Raw genomic sequence first — 20,616 nt, 5'->3', positions numbered from 1 at the left:
GTAATTGATTAGGAAAAAATAAGGTTGAACAATTTATAGAAAGAATGAATAGCTGTGGAGAAAATCCTTCAGAAATTACATGGGATTTTGGAATGTTGCTAGGGACAGAGCTATAAAGATATATGCAAGTTATACGCAGTCTCTACAAGCAGTCACTACACTTGGTGACAGAATATTAATAGGCATTGATGTTTGCTGTGCCAGCACTACCCTGTACTGAAAGAGCAAGAAGTCCAAGCCTTAGTTGTGATGTGTTTGTAGCAGCGGTGGTACCAGCATTAAGGGATACACAGTCTGTAGGGAGAGTTGTTAGATTGATTGATGTAGTTGGATTAAACACACATTTTCAGTCTTGTAAAAGGTATTTTTCTTTGTCTGCCTTGTTTCTGTGTTAGTCAAAAGAAGGATAAACTTGAAAGCTTGTCGCTCTGTGAAATTCACATGAAGAAGGAAATAGTTAACAAGTCAGTTAATTGATATAAAAGGAAGTTGCCCAAGAACACTTACCAAGTATCTTAGATTTTCCAAAAATTCTGCTTTTTTTTTTGTCGTTGTGCCAAATTTTGGAAAATTTATTTCATTCGTGTAGTCTTTGCACATACCATTTTTTCCATTGATGAGTATTGAAACCTGAGTCACATTCCAACTCTGCTGTCCCTAAAATAAATCAATTACAAATGTTCTGATTTCTACTTCCATACTTGAATTTTCCATTTTTGCCCTGTTTTGCCTGTGTCACTCTTGAGAATTTTAGAGAATGAATGTATCTATCATGTTTTGACATTTGTTCAGGTTCACCAGCTTGGCTGTGAAGTTGTAGTCCTGTTGCTAGAGCTGAATCCTGATCAGATCAATCTCTTCAACTGGGCAATAGATCGATGTTACACAGGATCATACCAGCTTGCCTCTGGGTGTTTCAAAGCCATTGCAACTGTGTGCGGAAGCAGGTATTAATTGATTTATTAATCTATACTTTAAAATGTAAAGAAAACTGGAGGTTCTGCTCACTGTGTTGTTAGGAGCTGTTGGTTACACACATATATTCTCAAACAGTTTTTGGGACTGTATCGCTTAATTTTCATAATTCCAAAAACAAAGTGATGTGCTTGGTAGAAGATGTTCTTACTATAGGTGCATTTGAAATCTGGGGAATTTTGATGCTATTTTGCTCCGAAAGATACAAACAAAACTACAACAGTTTTATTTAAATGTAGGTCATAAATCTGTTTTCAAGAGATTTGGCATGGTTTTTAATTTAATTTATAAAAGGAAAAATGTTTTCAATGTCAATAGCTTGAAAGTCATTATTTTGACTTGTCATTATCTTGAAAGTCATGTTCTTTTTATAAACTGGCTTTCATTTGATTTATTTAGTTCCTTTCCTGTCAACTGGTATCATCATTACTGCTAATGCTGAGCAAGCACAAAGCTACATGAGGAAATTAGTACAAATATTGCTTTTGTATCAGGCCTTCATAAAACTCTATCCCTTTTTTTCATTTTCAAAGACAAAATTTATAGAGAAATTAGATAATTCAACAAGTTGCATTTTATTAAAATAAATGTGAAAATTTACTCTTCAAAAACATAATTTGGTAAGATGTCTGATCAGCATAGAGAAATACTCAGTAGAGAAATAATTGTGATTTGGAAAATTAAAATAAGTCACAAATTTCATCGTTTTCCTGCAAAACTGTTTTGTTCTTGCAGGAACAACTAGATTAGAGGCTGCATTACATGGAGGTTTTTAGAAATATGAATGGAATTTGGTGTTTGCAAATTCAGTGATGTTAACAAGGTTTTTATTTTAATGAACACAGAAACATTGCCATTTCAGTCAGTAGTTTTTCCTCAAATTGTGTTACCTGTGCCACTGTGACCTAAAAATTATTCTTTTCCATTCTTACAGTAAACTTGAGAGTATGATCTTTGTGATTTATTTTGAATGGAAAGTCCTCTTTCTAACAAGCTGGGAATTTTTATTAATATTTGAAAGCTGTTAATAGTTTTTCCTCTATCATCTATCAAAATGTATCAGGAAACCACTGCTTAAACTGCCTATAAAATGAGCAGCAATTGATGGTGTCCATCCAACTTTCTGCAAAGCCACTTCCCTTCATTTATTTTCTTTTTGTATTTGTTTTTTAAGCAGTGGGAGGGCAAAGAGCCAGTTACAGAGCCTGGCTTGCAGTCAGTATATGAAATGACCAAGAATGTCCCATGCCACACCTGTATCTGCCATATTAAAAAGTCCAAATGGGCTTCCTGCAGCCCATCCAGGAGCACTGTAACTGGCATCTAGGGTGATAAATTGATGGTTCAGAATTCAATCAATGCATTTACAAATCATCAGGAGAAAACAGAAACCTATTTAGTGCAAATCCAAATATTGTGATGTGGGATTTACTCCTCTAACAATGTTCTCATTAAGTTAACACTTTGATATGTTTAACCTTAAAATTGACGTTGACTTTATAGATAGCAGACTTTATGAAGCATTTCTTAGTGTTTACTCTTTGAAAGCAAAAAATTTTCATAGAATTGTCTAATACCTTAGAATGTTCATATCAGAGATAGTGTCCTTTGTCCAAAGGGACTATATTAATTGCATCTTGGCTTAAGAAATTCTTTATCACTGGAAATTTTCATGCTCCCCATTTTCTTTCATGGGTGTCAGGCTGTCCTGTAAACAGTTTATGCTATAAATTAAAATGAATCGACAGTCATAGACACAGGTATTCCATTTCTCATTGAGAGTAACTCAGTGCATTCCTAAGCATTGGTCCAAGGTAATTATAAATAATCCTTTCTTTCTTCCCATTCACCAGATGGTCCTTTGATCATGCAGTGTGTATTCATAAGAGCTCCCTTTCCCATATTCTGATGGTCGAAGAGAAAAAAGAAAGATGACATTCTCTTTAGACCATATTACTGAGTAAATCAGAGTGAATATAATCTGCATTCCTCACCAGCATTCACAAAAATGTTCTGTTTATTCTTCTAGGAACTATCCTTTTGATATCGTGACGCTTTTAAATTTGGTGCTGTTCAAGGCATCTGACACCAACAGAGAGATTTATGAAATTTCCATGCAACTTATGCAGGCACGTATCAGCTAATTTTTTCCTCCTGCCCTTGGAGACTTTTTTGGTGAACTTCTTATGAAGTACTGTTATTTGTGCATTAGTTTTGTTTTGAAAAGAAACAATCAGTTTTGTCTTGGCTATAAAAACTTACAAGAATATTTATGTAAAAATGAATGTTATTGTGTCTTTCATATTTGGAGCATATACTCTGAAACATATAGAGCTTTCTCTGATAGCTAAACTTCAAATGCTGATATTTCCTGATTTAATAAATTTTTATTGTCACATTCCTTCTTTTTTTTCTTTTATCTTTTATAGATCCTTGAATCAAAGCTTTTTGTTTATTCAAAAAAGGTGGCTGAACAAAGACCAGGCAGTATCTTGTATGGGACACATGGTCCATTGCCACCTCTTTATAGTGTCTCACTTGCCCTTCTTTCGTATGAACTAGCAAGGATGTATCCTGAACTTACCCTTCCACTTTTTTCAGGTACCCGTATTTGTTTGACTTATTATCTCCTTTACATTTTTGCAAATGTCAGACTGCTACCATTTTGAACCACAGTTCTGTTTATAAATTTAGCTTGACCTGTTTTTATTCTGGTTCAGGTCAAATCAGATTGAGGAATCCAATATATATTTCCTAGAGGTATTCACACAAAGTACGGAAACCCTCTTTGGGGACTCTGTGCCACTTATGTGACCTTGGGGTAACTTTGAATTTACAAGTGTCCTGAGTGAGTTAAAATGACATTGGCAAACTCTACTGTGATGGGTTCTCATGGGATTCTTCTTACACGTGGATTTACAAAGATCATCATTGTGAGGATGTATTTCTTCATTTTATATAAACATGACTTTAACTTTGAGCAAATTGATTGCCTGTGTCCAGTTCTACCAATGATTCAAATTACTCTGAGTGATCTCTACCTTTTGTTATTTGCTGCATCTGCATGTCTCAGCACTTTTTTTTAATTTTACCAGAAATCTATTTTTTTTCAAAATTACTGAAAAAAATGTTAATGCAGGAGCACCAATCAGAATTGAGGCAATTCCTGGGAACAATGATGTTTTGAGACATATCTATCTGGTTTAGTCAATCTTATGTGTTGCTCTAGTTTTTAAATAGCAGAATGCAAATGTCTGTAATCGTGGGAATTTTTACTGGCTCTTAAAATCCCTTTATGTTGTTTTTACTCAGTCTGTAGGGGCTGGAGGGAGGGTAAACGAACAATACATCACCCTTACATTTCTCAGTGCCCAAGATACCATGAGTTATAAATAACTGGTGTAGGGAAATTCTGAGGGCTCATTTGTCATTAAGCAAATGCTGTTCATTATCTCTGTTACTCATGTTGCTGTAACGACTGTGTCATTTTAAAAAATCTCAGATATATCAGATATTACAGTCCAAGTGAGACATCCTTTCTATACATCTAGAATCATGAGGAGGAGAGAACAGTGTGGGTCCTCACAATTTTTAAAAACCAGGGAGTGAGTTAAAAAAGGAAATGTTTGCTGTACTGATTTTACAGAAGAGTTCTGGTACAGAGAGATAATGTGGTTCACTTTGGCAGGAAGCTGTATTTCTTATCCCAGATTTTCCAAATCCCTTTGCCTTACAGTGCCAGGGTTTTTTTTTTTTTTTTTTGTAAACTATATAAAGTGCTGTATGCAAGCATTCCTGAACTGACAGCCAGCTATGAATTTCATAGACATTCCCACAGGAAGTAGGATCCCAATATATGCAAGATTTTTTTTTTTTGTAAACTCAGTATACTAAGTGCCTTAGTATTTGAAGTATAGCTTAGAAACCTGGAGGCCAGTGAGGCATTTGTAATCTGCAGAACAGTTCTGTATATTCTCCAGAAACTCTTGGAATTCTAGAGTAACCACCAGTAACTGAATGATCCTTTTTCCTCTTTACTGGCATCCACCTTACTTAATATGCATCATGGCACAGTAACAAGGGTTGACTTTCTGTTTCTAAGCCCAGACTGAGTTAGTTATTTTAGACAGAATATATGACCAATTGCTTGCTATTATGAAAGTAATTCCATGTTTCTCTTCAGGAAATTCAAGAACATGGTTTTTTGAGCTTGTAGTGTGCAAAGTAAAAACCATCAGATAGTTTAACAAATGTCAGAAATGTGATTTAAACAGTGCATTTAGGATTTAGATCATAAATTAATATGCTGTCCTTTTCAACTCTTACTATTTTAGAGGTAAGCCAGCGATTTCCAACAACACATCCAAATGGAAGACAGATCATGCTTACCTATCTGCTACCATGGCTTCATAATATTGAACTGGTAGACAACAGACTGCTCCTCCCTGGCTCGAGCCCTACCACTCCAGAAGATGAACTGAAGGACAAGGAGGGGGAAATAGCAGTCACAAGTGGACTAAAAGGCAATGGCTGGGGCTCGCCTGAGGCCACCTCTCTGGTTCTTAATAATCTCATGTATATGACAGCCAAGGTAAAAAAAAAAAAAAAAAATCAAACAAAGAAACTAACCTGTAAAATTTTTGTTTTTTCCCTCCAGTACCAGAAATTTTACACTGGAACAGTCTGTACCAATCAAATAAAACCCGCTTAATTTTAGGAATACTTTCTAAATTTATAGTCCTCAAGAATTTATGTTCTCTTATGATTTAAGTCCTTCTGTGGATCAGAACCTAAATAGTTTTACATATACTTATTGCTCTGAAATCTGTCAGGTAGCTATTTAAAATACTGTTTTGTAACTTTTTACAGCATTTCACTGGGGGGTTTTTTGCGTGAGAAAATGTTCTAAGAGAACATGCTTTGGTTTGGAAGTCTGCATATTTCAAGGAATGTATGCCTATGATTCTTTGCAGTATGGAGATGAAATTCCTGGACCAGAGATGGAAAATGTCTGGAATGCTTTGGCCAACAATGAAAAATGGAGTAACAACCTTAGGATAACTCTGCAGTTCCTCATTAGTTTGTGTGGTGTTAGCAGTGATACCATCCTTTTACCCTATGTAAGTCTTTGCACTTTGTTTTATTTACTGCTAATTACACAGGTTGTAGTGAAGGAAACGGCTATTACCTGCAGAAAATTAATTTCATTATCAAAACCAAGAAATGCCAACATACTCCCCAACACACTGTAGGAAATGAAATAGCAGGGATAAAAGTGCCAGGAAACGGAAATTTAAAAAAAAGAAATGGAGTTCGAATCTCGGCCTTCAGCAGCAGAGCACACCCCATTGCAAGTGAGAGGTGGGTTTTCTCAAGCAAAGAGAAACCTTGCATGTCTGTGAATGGGGACAGTAACAGAGACTGGCCTTAAATTGCCAGAAAATGCTACATCCTTTTCTTTAGCAGACTAAAGCTTTCCATGGGACATATCAAGAGACAGAAGATAGTTAACCTTTTTAAGCTTACTATATCAGCTTCTGCCTCTGCATGACTGTCATAAATTATCTAACAGTTGCTGCAATGTGCAACTCAAACTGTGCTGGATATTGTTATTATTCAAGTTAAAATAAAATCAGGGCTGTCTGAGAAAAACAGGCTACTTCCATTCCCATGTTCCTTATTGCTCAGTTGCTGAGTGAAACAGAATCTAAATTTAGTGAATTTTCCAGCCAAATTACAATATGGTTTTTTTTAATAGTTAGCGTCTTTCCATTTATTTCCCTGAAATAAAACTGACATTTATCTAAAAAGCCTCATAAACACACTTCATTTACAGATGCTGAAATAAGAGTTTGCCCAAAGTGTTTATAGTGACTGCTATGCATGCTAGAATAAAGAAAATAAAGAAGTCTGTAAAAATCCTCAAAATGTTGTTGTATCATAGGCATCACGTTTGTTTCCTTTCATTTGTAGGGTTTACTGCTCTATAGTCTCAAATCAATGTATATATATGCCTAGCTAGTCAAAAGTAGAAAAATTTGAAAGTGGAATTGGTGTAAGAAAAAGCTTAATGTTTATATGAGAGGAAAGCAAAGGGGTTGATCTGAAATGAAATCTTTCCCTCAATTGTTACAGAGGCTTTCCATTCAGTGTTGACCATGCTTTCAGCAGGAGGTTAGATGAGGGACTACCCAGCTTCTTTCCAACCTGCCTCATCCTACAGTCTATGACAGATTTGGGACTAAGGTGGTCTCCATCTATGTTGGCAGAGAGCAAGTGGAAATCACCTGCTAGAGATAAGGCAGAAATTGAGGGCTGTTTTGCCCTCATTTCTGACAGCTTACAAAAGGGACGGGGCAGTTTTCTGAGAGGAAGGAGTAGTAGTCCTGTGCTGACTCCAAATGTAACCTGACTGGAAAAGCCCGATAACCTGATAACCCTGTTACCTCTTGCCCAGGAGCCTCTCGCACACCTTATCCCCCATCCAGATACTTGCCAAGCCAAAGCTTTCAGCACCTACTTTTTCCATAACTGTTGCCATGCCACAGCTCTGAGCAGCTTTTCCTCAAACCTCCTCCATTCAGTGCACTTTTTTATTAAATTCTTTTTTTTTTTTTTGGCTCAAAGCCTTGGCTTTCTCAGTCCTGTCCTCTTCCAGGACAGTACAGTCCTCTTACTTCACAAAGAGAGCAGTCTGTTCTGACATCTCCAGCTTCATCTGCTCAGCATCTCCTATTTTGCCTGTGGCACTTTTCTGGTCTCCCACTCAGCTTCTCGTGGCTGGTGGCAGCAGCAGCTGACAAGGCTCCCCTGTGTTTTACCACCCAGTTAGTCTGTGTTCTCTAATGTTGAGTTAAAAGTCTGATTCTCAGATTTTGCAAAATCTGAAAAAGTTTTTAGCTTCTGTAGGAAGCTGGACTGTGCTTATGAGTCACTCCTTTGCTGATAGCTTTGTCTGGAGTAGGGAAATACACTGCTCTTATCACATGCATCTGCTCAGTGTTTTGCTAATGCCCTGGAGTTTAGAGATAAGAAATCCTACCTAACTCTGCTAACTACACAAGACTGCTGATACCACAAACATGTGTCTTCCATTATTATGCAGATAACAGATACACGTTTGCAAATAAAGATCATTTGGACAGTTTATCAGCAGTGTTCCAGGTCACCTGGGCTTAAAAGAGCACAGAGCTGCAGAATTGCCAGTTTACCCATCTCCTTTAGGAGCCCCCTGTGCCCCGAGGCAGTCACCAGCTGCTTCGTGCCTTGGCCATCTGTTCTCCCTGTGTGGGTCCAAGCCAAAAGCATGCCTGACTCACATTTTTTAAATATTTTTTATCATCTAAATTAATTGCTTTGTCTCTTATGTTTCCTTTAAGCATTTTTTCCCAGTGCTCCAGTACAAATTGCTGAGCTGCCCATTCTTTCAAATTATGTAGTGAAAGATTTCTTAAAGCATTTACAGTTCAGAAACCTCTTCAACAAAAACTCGTGTTGGGAATCTGACCCCTGCAGTGGTGAGAGAAACTGAAAATGGCACTGTGAGCCCAACCAGAAATGAGCCTCAGGAAGGAGATGGATTTGTCTCTGGAAAGTCCCTGGGAAATTTTTAGCACAGTGCAGTAAAAGAGACTTTGCATATGTGCATTTTCTCTAAGGAAAAGAAAAATAAAAGGAAAGAGAAGCAGTAAGGAAGTTATTTTAATGGAAGTATTTAAGAGTATAAGAGCAGCAATACTTGGCGAGGTCAAAAGTCTGTTCAGTCTAATATATTAGGTCCCCTATATGAACTTGTTTAGGGACATCTTTAAAAAAGCAGGCAAGCACAGAGAGATATTCCCCATATGGTCTCCCAGCTCCACCAGTTTATGAATCAAGTGGTTTTGAGCTGGAGGGAGTCTCTGCCTTTAATAGTGATCAGGGTTTTTTCCCTCCAGAACACAACTGAATTTGGTCTCAGTATCTCAAGAGTCCTCGTTGCTGCAGTGCAGGTTTGAGATCTCATTAAAAGATTTGTAGAAATTTCCAGAGTGTCTATAAATGATACTCTAAGATTTTTTCAAATCAGGATACATGAAGTTTGTATACATAATTGCTCTGCCTTACTTCCATTAGCTATTACTTTGCTTACAGATGTGAGTAGCAATTCAAAGCCTGGCTTACACTTTGTGGCCACAGCCTCAGTTTTGTAGATGTGCATGTTACATAGTTATATACATAAACAATTCATTTTAAATGGTAAGCAAAACCTTTAAAGTAATTAAATCATAGAGTCAGTCTGCTGGGGAAATGATCTTGATGTCAAAGTGAGAAGAGTTATTTCTGTATGAACTGTATGTGGTTGTGGTATCTGTCCAGGAACAACACTTGCATTCAAGATAATTTTAGTGGCAGTGTAACACTCATTGATTCCTTTGGAAATTCACTTTGGTCAGAGTTTAACAACTGCTACTTTCTTCAACAGATAAAGAAGGTTGCAATATATCTGTGTCGCAATAACACTATTCAGACAATGGAAGAACTCCTTTTTGAGCTGCAGCAAACCGACCCAGTGAACCCCATCGTCCAACATTGTGATAATCCTCCATTTTACCGTTTTGCTGCAAGTAACAAAGCCTCAGCTGCAGCTTCTGGTATGACCTGAATGTGTTTTCTTTATGCTTTCCTGTTCTTTTGAGTCTTCATCTCTTTGCACAAAACAATCTCTTACTTTTGCGTCCCTTCAGACCTGTGTACATAAAGTACAAGTATCAGGGCCTTGTTGCATGTCTCAATTACAGTTCTTTTTCATTCCTAATAATGTATATGCTTTGTTAACATTTGCTTAATTATCTTAACTATTTTAATAGCATACTACTGATACTTGATGCTGTTCAGAATTCTGCCACTCTTCAGAAAACTCCACTCTCTAGTAGCTGTTTTACTTAGTACAAGAAATCATCACTGATGCAGTGAGCACAGCAGATGTATCAAGCAGAGTTTCCTGAAAACTGAGAGCCTTAAGAGTGTGGCGGTTCTGTTTTGAAAGGCCTTTTCCAAGCTGCAGTAGTCAAATATACTTAAGAACCAACCCCACATTTAACCTTGTAAATGTTTTGCCTGATCCTTGAAAAATAATAGACTATGTCTTGAGCATGAGCTTAATGTAAGAAGATCATAATTCGGTTCATCTGCTTCTCAGAGCACGTGAACTTAACACCATCTAGCCATGGAAGCAGGTCCTGTCTGTAGGAGTAACAGTGTTTATTCATTCGTGTGTGCAAGTACCTGCAGGATGGTCACTTGTACTGTAGCTGCTAAAATCCCCTGTGAGTTATAGGCTTTTATTGCTTTGCAGGTGCTGTCTGCTGCATCTAACAGGTGTTCTTATTCACATCTCATTTACAGGAACCACCTCCAGCAGTAACACTGTTGTAGCTGGCCAAGATAGTTTTCCTGATGCAGAGGAGAACAGAGTGGTGAAAGAGAATGATGAAAGGTTTGTGGCTTGGGTTTTTTCCCTCCAAAATATATGTGTTTTCCTAGGCTGAGGGTGAGATGTTGAAAAAAGTTCTGCATTGTTCTGTGAGGATCTCCTATGCTCAGATTGAGCCTAAGTGGCATTATTGCAGATGCATAATCTTTTTCTTAAGCTATTCTCATGATTCGAGTTCCTGACTCTTGTTTGATGGTAAAGGAAGAACTGTTAAATCTACATTCAGTGAATTGTGCTAAGGAGATCATGGTTTTGTAGGAATTATCCTACTAAAATCTTTATGAAGTCAGATTTGATCACACTATTTGATTTCATGGACAGTGAGTAAAATTTAGTTGGCAGATTTATATCATTGATTTCAAGGTCACCTCCTTTGTCTAGGTGAAATGTTTTATAGAGGACAGCTGTGGAAAATAACTTGCTTATAAATTATGTGTTCATTTTAGACTTCTGCTACTTATGGTACATACTGACAAACGACAAATGAGTAAATGCAAAGCCTAAAGGCCATCAGATCCTAGACCACAGACATATAGATTGTTTCTCTCATAGAAAAGCTCTTAGTTTTGCAAGAGAACTTTGGACAATTTATAATAGCATTTGTCAGTTAGTGTATTAGTATTCATTAGTCACTGATAGTCACCAGTATCACTTCAGTAGTCCAATGCTCCTTCCCTAAGGTTCAGGGCTTAGATGTGCTGAGATAATTATGAGAGTAAACCTTTCTGTACTTCAAAACTTTTTAATTACTTACTCTCTCCCATTACAAACTAGAGTAGCATTTTGTCAGGTTAGGTAGATGTGTCTGCTAATTTAAATGTAAGTAGAAAATGGCACTCAATGTGTTTCAAATTGATAGTAAAACAGATTTGACTCTAAGTGTTGTTTTTTAACATTTGCACTAGAAATGTACTTAAAAGGATAATAAAACCATTTTCTCCTCTGAATTTTTTATTATTCCTTACATGAATGTTTATGGCTGCATAGCTTTAAGATAAATTTTTATTCAGTTGATTTACAGCCAAGTTGAGCAAATGTCTCTTACAGTAGTTCAAGTCAGGATTTCTTATCTTATGTAAGTTTTAAATGTGACTCAAAAAAGTTTTTAGAATGCAGATCTGCCAGAGACTTTATGATAAAAATGAAAGGAAAATTACGATGTCCTGATACTGGTATTCAGGATCCTGCTGAAAGACACCTCAGAAGAAAATGGAAAATAATTTGCCTGAACTCATTGCTGGCATTTATGTTACTGAAGCTGACTGTAAGTTGCATCTGCACTCCAAAACCAGTGTGTCAATCTTAGAATGTCCATTAATATGGACTTCATATGCCAGTACATATGAAATAATGAGGGTCATAGATAGAAAAACATGTATTGGAGGGCTGACAATGCATTTTGTCAACTGCACAAGGAATTTATTGCATGCTTATGAGGTACATGCTTTGGAAACAATGTAATATGTTGATGTATAGTGAAATACCCTGCACTAAGGTGTGTGAACATTAGTAAGAAATTGAATTGAATTTTGTCTAGAAAATCTTCAATATATTCTTGTTTGATCCATGGTTATTTGTAATTAGTTTTCTGCTGGAGTGGTGATGTTTTTAGATCATCACTAGTGTGTGAGCTGTCAGTGTGGCTCCTCTCATTCCACTTCAGGCCTGATTACCCTGGGAACACAAGGTGGAGGAAGTCGAAGGAGATCACCAGGAAAAGTCAGCTTAGCATGAATCTAAGATTAGAGGACAGCTGTGAGCAGTTTTCTGTGGCTCTCATGTCCCTTAACGTTTCTGTTAGGTCTGCTCTGGCATTTGCTGGATTCTCCTCTTGAAGGGTGATCTGGTGTAGTTTTCCCTGCTTGGTACCTGTGCAGGCTTGGCTTTGGACTTTCCACTCTGTCACAGAATCACAAAATATTCTGAGCTGGAAGTGACCCACAAGGATCATGGTGTCCAGCTCTGAAGTGAATGGTCCATATGGGGATTGAGCCCACAACCTTGGCATTTTTAGCACCATGCTAAAAAAAAAAAATCACACATTTGTAGCATGAGAGTTTCCTTTTGCTAAATTTTAAAGGCTCATGACACAGGAGCACACTGTTAGACTTCTCAGAAACTGGCTGCAAAAATGTTTTGTGGAAAGAATCAGCATTACATTCATTTGCTGTCTACTCCTGTGTAAAAGTGAATGCTTAAGGAAATGCCCTTTTTTTTTGGTAAACATAAAGTCCAGATGTTTCATGTCACTGTTTTTAATGAAGTTTTTTTTTCTTGTATTTGAAGGTTCAGTAATGTCATCAGAGCACATACCCGACTAGAATCGAGGTACAGTAATAGCTCTGGAGGATCTTATGATGATGACAAAAGTAAGTTATATTCAATTTGATGAAATCTCTGGTGTTTTGGTTGGAGTGGAGAACATTCCAATGACGAGCAGAGCCTCTCTGTTTAAGTTCTGTATAAACAGTGATGCAGCATTATCATGCAGGGAGTGTCCTTATTTCCCCTCCATATCTCATTTAATTAATTTACCTCATTTAATCTGGGTTGAGTCAAACCCATCTGAAGGCCACAGAACATCACAGAGAGCAGCAGCAGAGAATCCTCCAGGGAGTAACACATTGGGCCTTTCTTACATGGCAAGGCAAAAGACTTGTAAGAGCATTAGAACAAGCACTTTGATTTGTGCCATTTGGCACCGTATCCCTCCAAATCAAGTGCTGTTATATGAGCATGAAAAGAGGCTCAGGAGTTTCCAAATATGAGGTTTTATCTCCTCATTAGCTTTTATATGCTCTCTGCAACCAGTCTTGGGCTGCACTGTGCAAACAAGTGATAGAGGGGAGATGGGGCTCCTGAGCAAGCTTCTTGTTCTTTATGTATTTCTGCTAAATGGGCTGTAAATGGACACTGGTGCTCAGCAGAGATTCCAAAGAAAACCAGTTAACTGCAAAACTGATGTACAATAGTGCAAAACTGAAAAGCTGGATGGTTTGACTTCCTTTCTGGCGTGAATTCAATTTACAGATTTTGGCTAGGCATTAAGCAAATGTTAAAAAGTCAAGATCTTGTTATTGACTTTGATCACTGGCTTACTAAAGCCAGGCCAAGTTCTATATCTGCCATCATGTCTTGGGTTGGTATTGTAGACATCATTTTGGAACAGCATTTTGTTATGAAAAGTGAAGTTTTTATATATATTTTTAATCCAAGTAATTTTTTGTTGATACTCTTCTGCAAAATATGCAAAGACTGTAAAACACAATAGAATAGGATAATTTAATGTACACCAACAACTATTATTCTTAGTTATGAAGCACAGTATTGACAAAATATTGTGTATGTACAAACTCCAGTGTTTAAATACATAAGAAAGTGTGCAACATCTTAAACTCAGTGGGGCTTAGTACACTTGTCTTGAATTTTTTATGGCTTTCTAGTTCTGCAGCTACTTAAAATGCTTCACCAGATGTTAATTGAAGCACTGGTGCTAATCTCATCTGCATGAACAATCTTTCAAGACAGAACAGCATTTATATTATCAGAACAGTCTTCACAAATACCTGGTTTTGACAAGAGCTTAGAGTGATAAAAAATTTAAAAATACTGAAATTTTCTTTGCTCTTTTGGAATGTCTCCTCCAGCCAGTGCCTGAATGTTTTTTCCTGCCTATACCTACAAGTTTTATACTACTGTGAATATTTATGCAAAGTGTGCTTCTCACAGGGGTTCCTTTAGCAAGTATGTGAATACCTAGAAGGAAAATAAAGTGTGTTTTACTTAGCTATTGACATTTATATAGAATTCTAATAAGAGAAAGGAATTTTTATATCTCTTGTCATTCTACAAGAAACATAATGCAACTTCTAACTTACTTGCTCAGACAGGCAGCCAAGGCTGCAAAGGATTTGATGGTATGGCTTCTTCCCTCTCCCCAATCTATTTAATATTCATGTATTGCTGAGATTATAAATGCAGAACACCACTCTGCAGCACACAAATTTTTTTGTTCAGGCAAGGATTGTATGTTTACCTTCAAGGTGCTTCTTTTCTTTTTTTTTCTTAGTCTGCATATAAACCTGTGAAAACAGGAGTGAGAATCTAGGTCTTGGTGTGACCTTCATGAAGCACTGTTCTGTGAAACACTTAAATTGGTAGAAATAAGTAGATTCTGTGCAGTGCTTTTTCTGTGAAAAGCATTTGACAAACATTATCTGGTTAATTCTGGTTAAGAATATGTGAAAATGCCATACTTTGCTGCGATATTAAGTCATTTTATTCTTCTTTATCTGTAACTGATCTGTCATCCTCCAGAGAATCTAAAAATCTAAATAGTAACCGTAAAATATAAAGTGTTTCTTAAAAGACCAAGACTTAAAAATGGGATTTATAAAGTTGGCATTTTAGAAATAATTGGAGAACCAGCTACTTCATTGAAAGTCTCCTGAAGATCTGGAAATCTGAAGAAGTTTTTCTAAAACTAAGAAGTGATGCACATTAGAAAAATCCAGCTCTGATACTTTTGTAGGCATCAAAACAGTTTTGCTTCCCGTGGGAAAGCTGACAAGCATCAGATACATGCTGTTAAAAAAAAAAAAGAAAAGGAAAATGCTGAGTTTTAAGCTTACCTAATATACAAAACAAAAACAAAATAAAAAAGAAAAAAACAAACAAAAACAAAAAAAGAAGGAACAGAACAAAAAATAATACTAATTAAAAATTCATAAAGGGCAGTGTTTGAATGTATGTCAAAAACAGACCAAGGAAGGATACTTTCCATGGCAGTGTATCACAAACTGCCAGACCTCAGAAATAAAAACTGAACAGTGAGAAAATCGAGAAGAATGAGAGGGAACAAAATACAGAAGAGATGAACAAAACTGTGCAGCTGGGACAAGAGAGAAAGTGGTGGAAATAACTAACTTGACTACATCATTGCAGATAAACAGGTGGGAGACAAAACCCTAACACTCATTAACAAACAGCAGCTGTCACAATAAAGCAAAATTAAATGCATCTTTGAGAAATTCAAGATATAATTCATCCCTGTTGAAAGAAAATTACCCTGAAGGTGTTTTTAGCACTCCTTATGCCTCCTTGCTAACTCAGGACATTTAACTTCTTCCTTTGTAGCGTCACTCAGCAGGGCAGTGGTGAGGCGTTGCAAGAATGTGTCACTGGTACTCTGCTCCTTGCAGCAGATGGCTTCTGACAGCAGCTTTGTTGGCTGAACTTTTCCCTCATTTTTGAAGAGAAAGTCTGTTGCTTGGTGCTTTGTGATCTGAATCCAGCACCACTAAGTGACAGCAGGGATTCAGCTGCTGCTCCTACCACTCAGTGCTGTCTGCCTGGAATCTCTTTAATTTCCAGCAGCATGAAAGAGGGATTAAAAATGCATCACTTGTTATTGAACACAGGAATTTGCAAACCTCTTGGCATCTTATCACATTGTTCCAAACAGCTGAACTCATATGTTAGCATAAAATCTCCTATAATATTTTGCAAAAAAAGGTAATCAGACTTGAGTTTTATGCACTTTTTTGAATGCTTTTTCATGCAGATGATCCTGTTTCTCCATATACAAGCTGGTTATTGAATATTGTTGAAACCAAACAGCCACATCCCCTGCCCATGCCTTACAATGGAGGATGTTGGGCACCCCTCGTGGACTATCTCCCTGAAACCATCACACCCCGAGGACCCCTTCATAGGTGAGCAGTTTCTCATTCTGACATTTCAGACAGTGAGATGCTTCCTCTTAGTAGTTGACCAACACCAATCCAACTGTCCCACCATTCAGAACACCTGAAAATCATACAGTCAATTTCTGCTGATTTCCAGTGCAAAAATCCACATGCAGTGAAAGCTCACAGTTCTACCAGAAAGCCTGTTTACAATGTAGGACATCACTGATAAGAATAAGACTGATGAAACAACTGAAACAGAAAAGGAAAATTTCTTTTTCCCATGCCTCTGTGCCTATTATTCATAGCACTTTGATCTTTTATTCTAACTAGGCCATGCATATTCTGAAGTTCCTATTTTACATAATTTGTATTGACAATAATAGGGTTTTTTTCAGTAATGGGTACTTGTTTGCTTGATACTGTAAATAAAGTGCTTCAGCATTAATTGTACTGAGAAGAAATGCCACAAATCTGATAATTTATAAATTGTGTATTTCTTCAGAAATAAGCATCCTGTTTGTGCTTTCCCATTTCCAAGAGGTTTGAAACTGATGTTGTGATTCAACTTCCAGGTGCAATATTGCTGTTATCTTCATGACTGAGATGGTAGTGGACCACAGTGTGAGAGAAGATTGGGCTCTTCACCTCCCTTTATTGCTACATGCTCTCTTTTTAGGTAAGACCAACAGAACAAGAAGGAAGGTATAAGTGTACTCCCTCCTTTTACTTTAGTTTTGCTGAAGCTATGGTACTGTGTTTCTTACATGTTTTATGATTTCCTCTCTCCACCATAAAAGAAAAACCCCAAGGCAGCTGCAGTCTGTCAATTAGTCTCGAAACTTCAAAGTTTTTAATATTTAGGCCAATTTCAGCCAAGTTTGTGAGGTGTGTAGAAATTTGAAGATTAATGACTTCCTAAAATATCTCTATAAAAATATGTGGCATGGCCCCTGCAAGGAAAGGAGGTGAAACTCATGCCTTTGTCCAGCTTGGTTAGTGATGACAGTCTAGACATACCTTGAACCTGAACAACACACACCTGTGCTGTCTCTTGCCTTTGAAAAATAGTCTGTAAGAGAGCCAGGACTGCAGAGCTAGTGGAGGTAGGACACAGACCACTGGAAAGCAAAGCTTCATTAATTTCACTGTTGATGGAATGCTTTATCATCAGTGTGTTCCCTTATATACCTGGGCACTGAGGCATTGATTTTTCCCCACTGCTCTGTCTGTTCCTGACTGTAGCACAGTTCATCTGAAGGCTGTTACCTTCCTTGTCCTGCCTTTCAACATTACCAAAAGTGAGTGGCCTAATTTTTTAGCACACAAGGGTATTCAGCATTATAAAGCCATTCCCTGACTTCCGTGGTTGATAAATAATAGTGTTCACAAATAAACACAGGCAGTTGTGAAATAATTTATTATAGCTGAGATCACAGTTCACTTCTCATTCAGTCACCATAGTTACCATTAAGTATTCACAGTCAGCCTGGGAAGTGTCTGCTGATCAGCAGGCAAAAAGAGATTAAATTGGGATGTTACAGCACAGTGGTAAAATGAAGTATATGTTGAAGGAGATGCTTGTTCTCCTTTACTGCTACTCTGTTACCAACTGTTCTGCTTAAAAAATTTTGGTTAAATAGGGTTTTGTATATCAGTACATTGATTTCATAAATCAAATAACCATTAACTGATCAAACACCATCTTTACTATGATTTGTAACAAGTGTGAGAAAACTGGTACTTACACTTAGTAATTGTGACAAGAATAAATGAAGAACTTAAGAGTAGTACAGAGCAATGTGACCTTTGCAGTTAAGATGGCTTTAAGGAGCCTTCAGGGAGCCATGCAAATAAACATATGAAGAAACAGAGTTATGATACTGGTAATAAATTAGAAAAATGTCATTAGTTGTTTTTGCAATAAGGTTTCAACATTAGAGATTTTTAATAAGGAATAAATAGAAATTTAGTAATACCATGTGAGACATTTCCTTGGCTAAAAACTATCAGTTCTGAAATGTGAAATTAAAATTAAATGTAGCTGCTAACTAAATGTAACCGATTTAGTGGTAACTAAAGTGAGATCACAGCTTTCAGGCTTCAAGGTCAGTTCCTCTAGAGTTGTTATACATCCTGTGGAAAATTTTTCTATTCTGCAGTAGAGCTCTTGTGATGTTGCAAGGAAGCTATGCCACACATTAGCCAAAGGTATGAATGTAATTAAAAGTTAAGTATTGCTGTCCTGTTGGAATAGGATAGCAATAGCTCACGCAGGCAGATGCATCTGATTGAAAAGCAGACTGGAAACTAGTATGTTGGCTAGCTGGAGAGCTGGTATCCTTTAATTTATTGGAAGAAGTGAGAAAATACTAAAATGAAAGAATTTTGCAATGTCTGTGTGTTTAATAGGTTATTGAGTGGTTTGTAGTACTGTGGGTGAAGCAGGCAAGCAGACTGCTGGTTTGAACTTGCCTATCTCTGGTGCATGAAAATCACTGCTGTTTAAAATCTCTTTTGCAACCAGTGTGAAATTAGTTGAACACTAGCCTCCTTTCCTTTGGAAATGTGTCCGCGTCACAGAAGCTTACCCTCCTTGGAACTCTTGAAGGTTAAAGAAGGGACCAGCCCTGGCCAAGCACAAAGACTGAGCTGTCCTTCTCACTCCCCAGTTGGCAGATCTGTGCCAATACTTTTATACAACTAAGGGTTTAATAGGATTTCAGCTGCCATTGTTGTCAATATAGAATTTATTTTCAACTAAAACACCTTTTTATATCCTTTGAAATGTATGCTGAAACCAGGTAGGATGGGTTCGTTATCTCCTGGCAGGTGGAAGTAGATGGAGAAATGTGAATAGGAGCAGAAACCTTAAGAAGCTGAAATAGAGGTGGGCAGGATGGCCACAGTTCTTTTGGAGGAGGCTATTGCGAGATGAGTAAGACCAAGGGTCATGGGACCTTCAGAAAATTGCCCTTTGGAGCCAAAGGCACAGTGTTCAGACTGTGGCAGCATGAGGAGCTTCATTATTGCAGGCCAAACAAGAACCAGCATGACTAGAGTATAGTAGAAAATGCCTGACTTGAAAGATCTGTTGGCTGCTGCCACACAGAGTAATGAAGTAGCTGCTTTTTTGAAGAGGGACATATCCTGAGAAGAGAGGAGTTGAGGAAGAAAAAAGTTAACCTTTTCAGCACTGAAACTACTCTTAAACAGAAGAGAAAGTATGTTCAAATATACTGCAGGGTACTGAAAGAGAATCGAAATGAGATATACTAAAACAGAGTGCAGAAATATCTGTTTCCATTGTATTTGTAATTTGTGAACTATTCTGGCTGTTTTAAAATCTAACAGCTGACAGTAAACCAAATCAGAGTCTTTCAGTGCTAGACCTTCAGTTTGAGTTCTGCATCCTGAATTAGGGGCTAATGTCTCATGCTGCTCACTGGTAGTTGAAGTTCTTTTTCAAATGATTTGTCTGTCAGTTCCTTTTTTAATAAATCAGTATCTGCCTCTTACAGTTTGCAGTAATTCTGAAATTGTGCTAAAAAGTCTGATACTGTGGTAAGCAATGTAATTACAACCACCATCAGGAATACCTCATCTTTAATGGTTTTCCAGACCTGTCAAATTACCTGCAGTGAGACAATGCATAAAGCTGTGTTGCCACTCATTCGTTGTACTTCATGTGTGAGACTTCAGAATGGAAACTAAATATACACATACATTTAAGTGACAACACTAGTAACTATGTCTGGAAATACTACATCTTTTGTTTATTTGCACTGTTATCATGAACTGCCTTGGAATTTTTGCTATTTCTGGAATGTGAACTTGTTTATTATTACTTCATATTCAGAGATTGCTGTAACCTTTTCTTTTTAGGTCTTGACCATTACCGCCCGGAGGTCTTTGAACACAGTAAAAAGTTATTGCTTCACCTTTTGATTGCATTATCTTGCAATAACAACTATCAAGCCATTGCATCTGTGCTTCTGCAGACCAGAGAGATGAATGAGACCAAGACTCTGACAGTACAACCAGCATACTTGCCTGAATATCTTTACACAGGTAATGAAGACAAGGAGAGCACTGTATCATACTGCCAGGTTTTGATAAGTCAAAGTAATAAGTGGCAAATATGAACAGTTCCCATTAATACTAATTCCACGTGAACTACCCTAGGGATGCATGCAATTTATTATTAGACAAATTTTCATGATATTGAAAAAGTTATCTAATGTAAGGCAAAAATATGTAATGTAGTATTTTAAAATTAATAGGGCTAATAACTTCCTGATTCCCCCCTCAGGGATCCAGTGCTACTCTAAATGAGGACAATCATTCCTCACCCTTAAAAGAAATGCATAAATAATTCCGACACAGGAAGAGCAGCAAGAATATGCAGCTCAGATTTTCCATTATTAAATTAAGTTTCACATGATACACACCCTCCTTTTATATCACTGATACATTGCA

The 20,616-nt window shown here is 37.2% G+C and overlaps 1 protein-coding gene across 6 annotated transcripts in view; it reads left to right on the top strand.

The window, feature by feature from the left end:
* Positions 1–20,616, top strand: part of FRY (FRY microtubule binding protein) — a 223,099-nt gene that overhangs the window by 154,811 nt on the left and 47,672 nt on the right. For all 6 annotated transcript variants that reach the window (XM_064716468.1, XM_064716459.1, XM_064716449.1 and 3 more), the window contains 11 exons: positions 793–947; positions 3,005–3,104; positions 3,405–3,576; positions 5,310–5,566; positions 5,949–6,095; positions 9,440–9,608; positions 10,363–10,453; positions 12,737–12,819; positions 16,014–16,164; positions 16,713–16,816; positions 20,023–20,208. In XM_064716468.1, the coding sequence (XP_064572538.1) occupies positions 793–947; positions 3,005–3,104; positions 3,405–3,576; positions 5,310–5,566; positions 5,949–6,095; positions 9,440–9,608; positions 10,363–10,453; positions 12,737–12,819; positions 16,014–16,164; positions 16,713–16,816; positions 20,023–20,208 (1,615 nt within the window). The remainder of the gene's footprint in view (positions 1–792; positions 948–3,004; positions 3,105–3,404; positions 3,577–5,309; positions 5,567–5,948; positions 6,096–9,439; positions 9,609–10,362; positions 10,454–12,736; positions 12,820–16,013; positions 16,165–16,712; positions 16,817–20,022; positions 20,209–20,616) is intronic.

The sequence above is a fragment of the Zonotrichia leucophrys genome, chromosome 1, assembly GCF_028769735.1.
Source record: "Zonotrichia leucophrys gambelii isolate GWCS_2022_RI chromosome 1, RI_Zleu_2.0, whole genome shotgun sequence".
Classification (NCBI taxonomy): Eukaryota; Metazoa; Chordata; class Aves; order Passeriformes; family Passerellidae; genus Zonotrichia; species Zonotrichia leucophrys.
The sequence above is the reverse complement of the archived record's forward strand: the minus strand, read 5'-3'. Positions and strand labels throughout refer to the sequence as shown.